This window comes from Microtus ochrogaster, unplaced genomic scaffold (genome assembly GCF_000317375.1).
Source record: "Microtus ochrogaster isolate Prairie Vole_2 unplaced genomic scaffold, MicOch1.0 UNK26, whole genome shotgun sequence".
NCBI classification, from domain to species: domain Eukaryota; kingdom Metazoa; phylum Chordata; class Mammalia; order Rodentia; family Cricetidae; genus Microtus; species Microtus ochrogaster.
This window is the reverse complement of record NW_004949124.1, coordinates 766,769-779,964: the sequence shown is the minus strand read 5'-3', so window position 1 is coordinate 779,964 and position 13,196 is coordinate 766,769. Positions and strand designations below refer to the sequence as shown.

Genomic DNA, 13,196 nt, shown 5'->3' with positions numbered 1-13,196 from the left:
ATATCCTTTGTGTAGAAGAGGGCGACTGATTTTTTGGAGTTGATCTTGTATCCTGCCACATTACTAAAGGTGTTTATCAGCTGTAAAAGTTCTTTGGTGGAGTTTGTGAGCCACCATGTGGTTGCTGGGAATTGAACTTAGGACCTTTGGAAGAGCAGGCAATGCTCTTAACCACTGAGCCATCTCACCAGCCCCTGATTCCACTTTTTAATGGTTGCATAAGCAATGGCTGGGCAAGTAGAGGGACTTAGGCTAGTTTAGAAAGAATTTATTTTTGAGACAGAGTCTCTTGTAACTCGGGCTGGTTTTGAAATCTATTTACAGCTGGAAATGGCCTTGAGCTGCTGACCCTTCTGCTTCCCGAGTGCTAGAGTTATGGAAGTTTGCAGTCCATGTGTGCAGTTGCTCCTGTTTACGTTGTGTTGGAGCTCAAGAACTCCTGCAACAGGGGTGCTAGGCCAGCACGCTACCAACCAGTCCCTTTGCAGAGCATCTTAAATGATTTGGAACCTTTCTGTGTTGTCATCTGCCACAGGACAGATGGAATTCTATGGAAACAGTTTTCAGAGCTGAAAGCATTCTCAGCTCAGCTCCTATCATCACTTATGAGAAAAATCAGGTCTAAGAGGTCTAAGAGTGGCAGACATCTTTCTCAAGGGAGCTAATGGCAGAGTTTGGACTGGTACCCAGGTCAATTTGAGTATGTTTTCCTGTTTTGTGCCAGCTCCGAATAGATTTGTTTTCCAACAGCTTGTAAGGTTTTATGTGGCATTTGGAGTGCAACTGTCTTAAAGAAAAACGAGTTTAAATTTCTGGGTTACACCACGGTGTGTGCTTAAGCTACAGATGATCTGATTTATAGTAATAAACATCTTTCATAGTAGCTACTTGTCATTTATAGTACTGTGTCCTTGCTCGGGAATATTCCTAGTGCTATGTAAGGAATGTTATAAAAATATTTGTGAGTTTTAAGTTTAAATTTACCCCCCCCCCCCACTTCTGGGGATTGAATTTGAGGCACTAGGTTTGCTATACAAATGTTCCACCACTAACACATACCCCCATAATTTGGTGGGTTTTTTTTGTTTGTTTTTTTTCTGTTAGTAACTTTTTCTGAGAATTCCATATGTAAGAACTGTATATTATCTCTTCTCTCTCTCTCCATTCCAGCCCTTCCTCTGCACCCCACTCCCTCTCAAATTCATGACGTCTTTATTAATTATTATTGTTACTTATATGTACATGAACATATACATTATGTTCACCTACAGAATCTATTTAGTATTGCTCCTATGTGCATGTGTTTAGGGTGACTACTTGGGATTGGATAACCTACCAGGGAGTTCATTCCTGGAGAAACCTGATTCTCTTTCTCAGAGGAGCCAGTGATTGCCTATGACTCTTCATCTAGAGGTGGGGTCTTGGGAAACTTCTCCTGTCTATGTTGACATGTCAGCTGGTAAGGTCGCCATGTTTATTCAACTGTTTCATTGAGATTTCATGGGTATAGCATCCTGACATATTTAGAAGACACTATTGTTGCAGAATATTTAACTATGCAAAGATGTGTTACATTTGTTTAACTATGAAAAGATGTGTTGCATTTGTTTAATTATGTAAAGATGTGTTGCTTTTTACCTTCTCTGCCTAAGGCACCTGATTGATCTCATAAAAAGCTGAACGGCCAATAGCAAGGGCAGAGGTATAGGTAGAACTTCCTGGCAGGGAGAGTAAGTAGGAGAAGGAATTTAGGCTGGGGGAAGAAAGAAGAGGAGATGACTGGGAGATGCCACAGGCCAGCGAGCCAGCCACAGAGGAAGCAGCAAAGTAGGGCACCCAGAATGAAAGAAAGTTCAAAAGCTCCGAAGCAAAATGTAGATGAATAGAAACAGGTTAAGTTCAGTTAAAAGAGCTGGTGGGACAAATTTAGGCCCATAAGGCCAAGCATTCATAATTAATAATACGTCTCTGTGTCTTTATTAGGGAGCTGATTGGTGAGCCAAAAAAAATTCCAACTACACATTGTTTCACATGAAGCTAGTGTCCTGGTTTTCTGGTTGTTCGAATTCTTCCACTCCCTTTTCTACAATAATCCCCGAGCCTTAGGTGTAGGGGTAATGTAGATGTCCCAGTTGGGGTTGGTTTCTGCATGGTCATTTATTATTTGCATTTGACCAGTAGTGGATCTCTGTAGTAGCCTCATCTGCTGCAAAAATGAAGCTTTTTTGGTGAAGGTGAGAATTAAATCTGTGGGTAAAAGGATAAGTTTTTAGATTACAGTCAGAAATTCTATTGGTTTAGAAAAAAATGGCAGTAGTGGGTTCTCTAGGGTCTGTGACCTCTCTAGGCACATGTAGTTGGCTAGGTTTACAGTACAGACTTGAATTCCTGCCTGTTGAGTAGGCTTTAGTTTTTTTATAAACGCCACCATTGTTCAATTATACTTGTGTATACCTCTCTGCCAAAGGCAGGCAATATGCCCAATTGGCTCCTTTTCTTCCTTGTGTACCTGCAGTGAGTTAAAGAGTTCTGCTCTGTACCAAACTGGATGCAGTATTGGAGAATCCCTGTGTGAAGATGGAGTCACTTAGATAAGGCAATCCGGAGCAAGGTAGCTGTTAAGCTGAGGCAGAGTTGGTCTTGTAGGTAGTGGGGTCATCACTGCACAGGTTCTAAATGGAGTGGAATTATGAGCCATGGCCTATGTGACCTAGTGAAGATAGAATCACTTTTCCCCTATGAATGTGTAGATTTGGGCAGTGGGTTGTTCACACGGTTTGGCTTGATTGTAGAAATATAAATTTAATTCTCTGCACAAGTCAGTAGCGCGTGTGTGGAGCTCCTGTTTGGTTTTCTCTTTCATTACCTAATGCTGCACATTAGGATTTATTATTACTATTATTTGGTTGTTTGGAACAGGGTTTCTCTGTGTAACAGTCCTAGCTGTCTTGGAATTGGCTTTGTAGAGCAGGCTGGCCTCGAACTCAGAGATCTGCCTGCCTCTGCCTCCCGTGTTCTGGGATTAAAGGTGTGCAACACCATGCCGGTTTAGGAGTGATTCTTACCTCAGGGCAGTGCTTCCTCGTGGCACGCTGACTACAGTGTGCATTTTCCTCTTTGGAGGAGAATTACCCTCTTCACTGACATCTCTTTTATGAAGCCTGCAGAACATCTATTTGTCACATGGCATTTTGCTTTCAGTGTTTAGTGGGAATATTTTCCTGATACCACATAAAAGTCTAAAAGGCTTCTCCTGTCCTCAAGTCCTCAAGCCTTCGGAGTGTAAAACATTAAGAGTTGGTGCACCCCTAAGCCTCTGTGTTGTGCGTACACTGTTCTTGTTGGCAAACTGATGGAGTAGCTGGGAATTGAGATGCCTGGCCTCTGCCCTGGTGGGTGACTTTCTGCACTTCGGCTAAGCATAGGAAGAGAGGCCCTGGAGGCCTAGAAGCACCCCGGGAGCTGCTCTCAGAGGTTTCTGAAGAAGCGAGGAGGAAAGGACTTCCCAGAACCAAATAGCTGGTAGAGTGGAGCTGCTATTCTAGTCCAGCCCTGGCTGGTTTGGAAGACTTTCCCTACTGTGTGTGCTCTGTTCTTGTTACTGCGCGTTTACAGATTGTAACCCCAGTGGTGGGTGGACAGGACAGTGAGTTCGCAGTGCCCCTGAGTGCAATGGTAGAGCCAGGTTTGCAGGTACAGTGCACTTTAAAATGTTGTGCATTTTAAAGAATTCCTTTTCTGATTGGGATGAGGCTCAGTGGTAAGAATGCTTGCCTAGCATGCATAAGGCACAGAGTTCAATTCTCAGCACTGTTGTGTCCTGGGAATTAATTTTTAAATGTCTTCTGTTTTGTCATTCGTGGTGTTATAGTGACAAATATTCCTGTTCCTGTTGGTAAATGTTTCCTCTTTGTGGGACTGTTAATAATGAAAGAAGGTTATATACACTTCTCTTAGAAACTGTATTTCGGCAATAGATAAAACATTTAGTTACAAAAGTTAGTTTAGAAGAAAAATTATTTAATAAGACATTGAATTAGGACACACATAAGATTTCTGGGTGCCGAGACTCATCTGCATTGCTTACTGCTGCCCCTGAGCCTGTGTGAACAGTTCCTGCCCAGAGCGAGGGCTCAGATGCATTAATGAACAACTTCAGGACGATCTCATCCCTTTGCTTTTCTTCTCTTCATGCGTTTCTGTTTCTCTCTTCACGGTCTCTCAGGTTCTTCCATGAGAGGTTTTTGAGAGTTTTTTTTTTTAATGTTATTCTGTTGTTTAGTTTTAGTTTTGACTTGGTACTATCATCAGTTTCTGAATGGTTATTATCTTAAATTATTCACTTGAATGTGCATAATTTCATTTGGAAAGTATTATGAAATGACAGAGTGTTGTTTTGGGACAAAATACTGCTATCAACTTTTGCTGTTATCTTAATTTTCCTAATTGTAGCAAGATTGATCTAGATTAAGGGTTAACAATTGAGGTGTCTTGAAACTAAGAAGGGGATCCTGAGAAGGGAGGAGAGACCCTTAGGAAGGGGAAGAGGAGAGCAATGAGATACACTTGATAAGATGGGGAGAGGGGACTATCCTGGGGAAGGAAGGGAAGCAACTAGAGAAGGATGGGGCCATAGGGAGAGCAGCGGGGCAGCAGCACATGTGTGTGGAAGCACCCTGGTGAAACCTAGTATTTGTATGCTAACCGAAAAAGTTATTATTATTTTTTTAATGAAAGGAAATAAAAGGCAAAGCCACTCATGGGTAGGATGAATGGTGAGTGGAGAAGGCAGGTGCCCGTAGGGGCAGGCAGGTGGTGGGAGCGAGTGAGCAAGTGAGCTGGGCAGGGGCAGTGAGGAGTTCTAGGCTCTGGTCACTAATATTTCATTGACGATTTTCTTGCTATCCTCTAATGAACACTGTGCATTAGTGGATAAATTTGACCAGAGACAAGCGTGTTTGATTTTTACCTAATAGTTCTTAAAGCTGACTGTACTTAAGCATTACCTATGGAGCACTTCAAAACAAAAAAACAAAAAAAACCCAGATGCCCAGATCCTCCTCTTCTCAGTTAAAGTTAAGCTTCCCAGTGCTTCTAATGAGCAGTCAGGCTGGGGTGACTAATTGGTCCTGACTAGGGTGCTTTCCGCACCTGGCTTCCAGAGACAAGCGAATGCTTGTTTAGAAACAGCCAGTGCACACCGAGGAAGGATGGCATCCTTTCAGACAGATAAACAAGCCCTTTCTTCATAATGAGCCTTAATGAAGGTTGTTGTTGGGATGGCCACCCAGGGCCAAATCTGCATTAAAGTGTGCCCGTTATGCCAAGCAGTCCCCATGTACCACCGTATGCTCTTTCCCTCAAACTGTCCCTTTGGTTCCCTGGTTCTAGTAAAGTTTCTGCCTGCGCTCTGTTTGATGACTAACTTTATTTGAGTTTCATTGTAGGTGAATTTCCTCAGGATGCCTCCTTTAAGAAAGCATTTTGTCTGAAGTTAGGGTATCTAATATTGAGGACGCTTTGCAGCTATATTCTCCTATGTTTAAACAGTGCTCTGTAAAGTGAGTTTTAAGAAGATGAGAGCCTCCCTACCCAGCTCCCACCTTTTTGTTTGCTTAGGTTGTACTTTTGGCTAGACTGTGGTTTTTTTGGGTGGGGGCGGGCACGTCTAGGAGTTGCACCTCTGGCTCACCCCTTCTTTCTTTGCCCTCTCTTTTCTTCCACCAGTGTTTACTGTCACAGCCAAAGTTCTGGGCCATTCAGACATCAGCCTTGATCCTCCGGACAAAGCTCGAGAGGGGAAGCACACGGCGAGTGGAACGGGCAATGAGGCAGACACAGGTACCGTGGCGGCACTCTCTCCCTCTGTTGCTGTAGTGTATGCATGAGGCACTTGCAGGGACGAGATGGCTTATCTTCCACTCATGTTTTGTCGTTACTTAGATTACAGGCTCTAGAATTTGATTTGACTGCAAAGTTCAGCTTTGTCACTTTACTTTGTAGCTGTGACCTCAGCATTTAACCTGTGTAACCCTGCATCTCATTTTATATCCATGCTGGCCTCAAACTCACTATGCACCTTCCAAACGCTGGGACTGGCGTGGGATGTCAGGCCCAGCTTGGATTGTGAATCTTGTTTTTGGTGTCAGATGGTGAGAACGTGCCTTGTGCTTTGCCTGGGGAGCACAGATTTAGAAGCAGAGAGATGCTACTCTGTTTCTCCTTAGGCCTTGCAGGGGTTGCCTCATCTTCTCATCCTGCCACATTAGTAAGGAAGCTGTATATTTCTACTTGAGGGACAGCACTGTGGAGCAGTTAGTGCTGCCTCTGCAGAGCAGTACTTTGCGGGGGGGTGGGGGGTTGTGTGTGTCTTTTTATTCCCTATTTCCTGAATTTTGGAAATTAGATCATGTGACAGGATGAATCCATGTTTGTCTAGTTTTCTGTCTTTGTTGAGCCCCTTAGCTCACACCCTGAACTTTTGCCAGTTCCTCTGATTCATAGTGTGGTGCTTCAGTGTTTGTTAAAATGACCACATCTCTCAAGAGTAAGGGAATGACTTAAAATAACAACTGGATATATAAAACAAAGGGTTTTTTAAATTAAAATTTTTAATTTCTGTAAAGATTGGTTTCCTTCCAACACTGTGCAGTGCTAAATGATGAACTGTTAAAGTTGGGGGGATGGCAGGGGGACCAGAAGGGGCTCCAAGGGAAAGCTCAGTCATGCCTGTTGAGGGACTGCAGGTGTGCTGACCGTCCGCGTGGGCTGTAACTTAGTGATAGGCGGTCACATTGAGGACTCCAATGACAGGCCCTGTGTAATGGTGAATTTTTAAATGATAGATACCAAAGTTAAGAAGAAAATGTTGCATCATACACGAAGGTAGATAACCAAAGATTCTAAAAGCCACAAGAGAGAGGAAATTACAAACTCAGGAGAAGCCGTTAAAAACAATCTAGTCCATGAAATCTTCTAGGCTGAGTGTTGTTGCCTATGCAGGTTAAGAGTGAGGTCAGATCATGCTGGGGAAACCTACAAAGACAACTGAACCAAGCTCTTGGGAAGTCACAAACTCTAGACCGACAGCTGCGGAGCCAGTATGGGACTGAACCAGGCCCTTTGCATGTGGGAGACAGTTGTGTAGCTTGGTCTAGCTGAGGGGCTCCTGGCAGTGGGCCAGGATCTATTCCTGATGCGTGAGCTGACTTTTTGGAGCCCATTGCCTGTGGTGGGAGGCCGTGCTCAGCCTTGATGCTGGGCTTGGTTCTGCCTCAACTTAATGTGCCAGACTTTGTTGATTCCCCATGGAAGGCTTTACCTTTTGAGATTAGTGGATAGGGGTGCGCTGAGGGGGAGGTGAGGAGGGCGGGAGGAGGGGTATGGTTGAATGTAAAATGAAATTATAAAGAGTGTAGTGAGGATAAAGTCAGTGCTTGTGGAAGCCCTGTTGACTGTAACGCTTAGGTTTCTAGCTGAGTACACAAAGCTCTGATGGTTTGGATGAGAGTGGCCCTCACAGGGTCACTGCAGAGTGCTCTGTTTGAAAGGATTAGAAGGATTAGGAGGTGTGACCTTATTGGCGTTAGTTGCTGGGGGGTGGACTTCAAGGTTTTAAAGCCCTGTCAAGCCCAGAGTCTCTCAGCACACAGAACAGGCTGTGGTTCTCAGCTGTTGTTCCAGTGTCTGCTTGAATGCTGCCATGCTTCCTGTCGTGACCACGGGGACTAAACCTCTGAAAGTGTAGGCAAAACCCAGTTACATGCTTTCTCTTACAACAGTTGCCTTGGTCACAGTAGAACAGTGACTGAGATGGTAGTCATACTGTCCCTTTAAAAAAAAAAGTATAGCTTTTTCTATTGTCATTCAGCTTTCTCAGCCTTATCAGAATAAAATCTTTTTGAGATATTTCTTGACTATTTTTGTTTTTTGTTTTGAAAACTATTCATATCCCAAGTCCATTTTTTGAATAGGTTGTTTTATTTTTTAAAGTTCTTTATATATTCTGGATTTTAGTCCTCTGTCAGATGATAGCTGGCAGAGATAGTCTTCTTCTCTGTGGGCTTCCTCTATTCTTGCTTGTTTCTTTACCTGTGCAGAAGAATTTTAGTTTAATGAGTCCCCACTTGCCAATTGCTGGCCTCAGTTCCTGGTCAAATGGGTCCTATTCAGAAATCCCTTTTCTAGGCCTCTATCCTGTAGGGTTTGGCCTGTCCTATAGGGTTTTCTTCTAGCAGCTGCAGCGTGTCACAATTAGATCTTTCATCAGTTTTGAGTGTTTTTGTACAAGGTCACAGATGTAGGCTAATTTCACTCTTCTGCATGTGGATGTTCAGTTCTTGTACCATATGTTGAAGATTCTGCCTTTTCTCCAGTTTTTGTTTTTGACATCTTTGTCAAGTTTTGGATGGCCATAATTATGAGTACTCAGCTATGAGTCCTCAGTCGTATTCCACACAGCTTCATGTGGTAACTGTTGAGCGATCCTAGCCCATGGAAGCACAGTTCCTTTGCAGTCCCTCAGACCTTCTGAAGGTTTAAAGGGACCCGAAGTCAGAAAGTTTTAGGAGTACTGACCCAAGACATGACTAGGGAAGGGAGGTCAGCGTGGTCACCCGGCTTCCTCAAGGCTGTCTCTGTTGGTTTATCGTCACTGTGGAAGCTGAAGAGAAGCCCTCTCTCTCAGGATCCCATTAACTGCAGCAGCTGAGCTCCCAACTCCCTTTAACCTCAGAGGCTGAGCATGTTACTGCCTATGGCAGGTCCTGATTACTGTGTTGGGGGTTTGAGTGCTGTAAAGAATGGTCAAATACTAGTTTCAGTGTTTCTTCAGCAAGAAGCTGCTTTTCATTTCACAGTCTGGTCATTGTCGTTGTGGGGATGAGATAAGATGTAGAAGCTGCCAGCGCGGCTCCTCTGTTCCAGTCCTGGGACTTTGACCTGGATTTTATTTCTCACAGGTGCCATTTGCTAATTATTATGTAATTCTGGTTCAGCATAGGCTTAAGTTTATTGAAGCTTAATAAATTTTAATTCTATTTCTTTTTAGCATGGGGATTTTATTCTTGAGAGTCTGAATAAAACTTGGCAGTCTGTTTGACTGATCGATTTGTAAACCACTGTCCACTTCAGGCTCCTTTCAGAAAGAAAGCTCTTTTACCCAATTGTTGATATGTTTGTTTAAGTGCATATTTTAATTTTTTAATAAGTCCTGTCCTGCACACACAGACATGTACAAAGATTGCACAGCAAAGACGATCAAAGGTGACCTGGCAGGTGATGAGTCAGCCCTTTCAGATTGTCAGCTCGTCTCTGTTGGGCTCAGCAGCCCCAGACACTTTGATATACTTCTAGTGAGAATGGATTGCTGTCGGTGAAAGGGAAGGCCCTTTGGGACCAGCCGCTCCTTTGAAGATGTATGGCTATACTCTCAGATGTAAGCACACTGTGTCTGAATCATACCAGACCTTGTGCAGAATTGTCCTGCATACTAAATCATCCTCTGGGTAACTGTAACTTCAGTCTTGATCTTCTGGAGGGTTTTCTGGGAAATTCTTTCCTGAAAAAAGGCACCAAAAGGAAGAGACACATCTTTACATTTGGAGGTTTCACCCTCCTATACCCATTCCATAGAGATACCCTCTGACTCATGAAACTGCAGCTTCTGGAGATGTGGGCATTGTTATTGTGGGGGCTTGGGAGCTCTGTATGCACAAATACTTAGCTTTTAGAGTCAGTTTAGGAGAAATGACCTTAAAACTAAGTTTTAAAACTTGAAAACAAGCCAGTTCTAGTGGTATGTATCTGTATTCCCAGCATTTGGGAAGCTGGAGATCTGCCAGGGTTACCACTGACTGAGGGGGAGACCCCACCTTTGGACACCTGGCTTTGCTAACAGTTAACTAACTTACCTTAAATGTCTGAAATAAAACGAAGTTCTTGGGAACTGAAGGTATGGCTCAGTGGTTAAGAGCACCAGTTGCACTTATAGAGGACTTGGGTTTGATTTCTTGCCCCCACATGGTGGTTCACAACCATCTGTAACCCTAGTTCCAAGGGATCTGATGCCCTCTGAACTCTGCAGGCACTGGGCACAAAAGTGGTGCACATAAATCCATGAAATGCAAAACCACTTGGGCATGGTCTCTTAATGGCTATTGGCCAAAGGAGCTCCACATAAATAAAATAAAGCTACACAAATTAAGATTATTTTAAAACAACTACAAACCCACCACAGCTTTCTTGAGAAAGCCATCCTTATAAATTTGCTGGAAGTGCAAGAATTATTTTAAAAATCCTTTCAAGGATGAATGCCTCTGGTTAAAGGATCGCTTCCTTGTGTAGACCTGGAAGAGAACTCAGGTCATTGTAAATGTCAGCCCTGCTTTCCCTATTTCCTGTGCCTGTGAGAACTCCACTCTGTTTGACTATGGTAGCATTTTTTCAGAACTTGCTAGAAATGAGCTTGCTCTGAAAAAATCTAGTCACCCACTGCTGCCAGCGAGGTACCTTAGCTCAGAGAGTCCACACCTTCCTGTGTAATACCTCCAGCTGGAGACCAAGTGTTCAGATGCATGAGTCTGTGGAGGATGTTTCGCATCAAACCATGAGAGGCTTTTGTTAGGATATGTTTGTAAATTAGCAAATAAAAAGAGAATACTTTGAACTCAGTGGAGAGAATAGCAGTGTACCACCGCCCATTTTTGTGTATGAGTTTAATGTTCTTAGTTTTACTGGTAGCTAAACCTTAAGTCAGCAAGAAGTATACTTGTAGGAGAGTAGAAGATAGCTGTTAAATTAATCTCTACCCATGTGGAACCAATTCAGCTTTTGTAGGGTGCTCACTTAAATGGTTCTCAACCTGTGGGTGGGCCGTGACCCCATAGGTTGTATCTCAGATATTCCGCATATCAGATAATTTCAGATATTTACATTATGATTCATAGCAGTAGCAGAACTACAGTGATGGAGTAGCAACAAAATAATTTTATGGTTGGGTGTAGAAATAGGAGCGGCGGGGCTGCGTCCCCAGCACCCCAGCCGCTTGGCTAGCTTATGCCCCATAATAATTACACGGACACTGTATTCATTTAATCACTGCTTGGCCATTTCTATCTAGCCTCTTCTAGGCTAACTCTCGCACCTGGACTAGCCCATCTCTAATCATCTGCTGTAGCCCACAAGGTGGCTTACCAGGGAGATTCTAGCCTACGTCCATCGTGGGTCGGAGCTTCATCGCGTGTGCCTCAGAGAGCAGAGCTCTCGCCTCTGCCTGCAAGAGTGGAGCATCGTGTCTCTCTGAGGCGTCTGCCCCCGAGAGGAGAGCTGTCGAGTCTCTGAGCTCACTACCTCTTCCTCCCAGAGTTCTGTTCTGTTTACTTCTCCCACCTGTGTTTTAACCTATCAGGGCAAGCAGCTTCTTTATTTAATTAACCAATGACCTTCCTCCATCAGTTGGGGTCATCACAGCATGAGGAATTGTATTAAAGGGTCACAGCATTAGGAAGGTTGAGAGCCCCTGCTCTAGATAGTTCCATGCATGTTGGCTCTGTTATCTCATCTGGTGTACTTGGCTATTTCAGAGAGCACCCAAGTCCATCAGACACAGATACCTATGTCGCCCAGAAGCATCTGAAATGTACAAACAATTATTATTAAGTCAAGAACAACTTACTGAGTACTTAATGTTCTTTAGTCATATCATCAAACAACATGGATTTTGTTGAAAATAAAATTTCACATGTAACTAGGGTTTGGTAAATTGTATGATATTACTTTTAAATTTTAGATTATTAAGTAAAAGCTATTTTTTTTCTTTTTGAAAATGTGGTATGTTGGTTTAAAAAAATGCCTTTCTTTTCATGAAGGAATTCTGTGATCTTTATTTATGTATTGTGACCATATGTCTTCAGCCAGAAGTTGCTGTTTGTTCTTTGCCCTTCCTCCCTCAGTGAAATAGCCCTGGCTAGAGGCATGCAACCTTTTTGCTATTAAGTTTCTGTGAAGCTAGGCCAGGGAGCTTTGTCAAGATGGTTGAGGAGTGTGGTTATGTCTCAATTTGTTCGGACTGAGTTTGATTGAATAGAATGCCCAAGGAGTTTGTTCTGACATGTGAACTCATTCTGTGACATACTGAACCAAGTGGTTCTCCTCCCTCACACATGGCAGAGAAAGAACCACAGCTTCAGGCTGTTGTGCCAATTAGGAACTGGCCCGTGTTTAGCTCTGTGGTACTTACTGTTCTCCTCTCTGTAATAAAATACCCGACTAAGCAGCTTTATTTTGTCTCCCAGTTGGGGAAATTTTAGTTGATCATGGCAGGGAAAGCATGGTGAGAACAACTCAGTCTGTGTTGGTGGTAGTGTCAGGCAGCACAACTGTTTCTCGTGACCACCCAGGATGCAGAGAATTCTAGAGAAATCTAGATCAGACTTAAAGGCAGGTATAACCTTCCAAAAGTCACTCCTGGCCACCTGCTGCTGCGTGCTAGCGCTCTTCCAATATTGCACTTCATAGCTGGGGACTAAGTGTATTTTCGAGCCTTTGGGGCTCGAAATCAAATCATGGCAGGATTTTATCAGGTTAGATTCCTGTCCTTACCTTTCTTCTGAGGAAGTTTATTCTTGATTCTTAAATTTATTTTTAATTTTGTAAAAAAATGAAACAACTTGAAAGCAGATACTAGTAACAGCCTTCCATATCTTCACGTGTCAGAGAGTGTTGTTACATGCTGCTTTGCCAGCATCCTCAAGTACAGGAAAGACCTTATCCCACACCACAGCTTCCTATGTTAGAATCAGAAAATTAAGAAGGACATGTTAATAATAACTCGATCATTATGTGAAAAAAGGTCACAATAATTCACAACTGAAATTCTGATGCCAAGCCTGGCATGGTGGGGCACACCTCTAATCCCATCACTCAGGAGGCAGAGGCAAATGGATCTCTTGAGTTTGAGACCAGTCTGGTCTACAAACTGAGTTCCAGGACAGCAAGGGCTATACAGAGAAACCGTCTTGAAGCCTCTCCCAGGAAAAGTCTGTAGTTAGTCCAAACCTACTGACAAATCAGAGGCAGGCAGATGGCCGTGGTAATGGGGCTGTCCATGTGTTTGTCTGGGATTCTAGACTATGTCTGAATTCAAGTTGACATTTTGTATGTGAGCTTTCTTTGATGACTAGTCACTTGATGACTAT

General features: G+C 43.3%; 1 protein-coding gene across 2 annotated transcripts in view; it reads left to right on the top strand.

The window, feature by feature from the left end:
* Ttc27 (tetratricopeptide repeat domain 27) overlaps positions 1-13,196 on the top strand; it is a 131,087-nt gene that overhangs the window by 48,063 nt on the left and 69,828 nt on the right. For both annotated transcript variants that reach the window (XM_026789696.1, XM_005367932.2), the window contains one exon: positions 5,728-5,841. In XM_026789696.1, the coding sequence (XP_026645497.1) occupies positions 5,728-5,841 (114 nt within the window). The remainder of the gene's footprint in view (positions 1-5,727; positions 5,842-13,196) is intronic.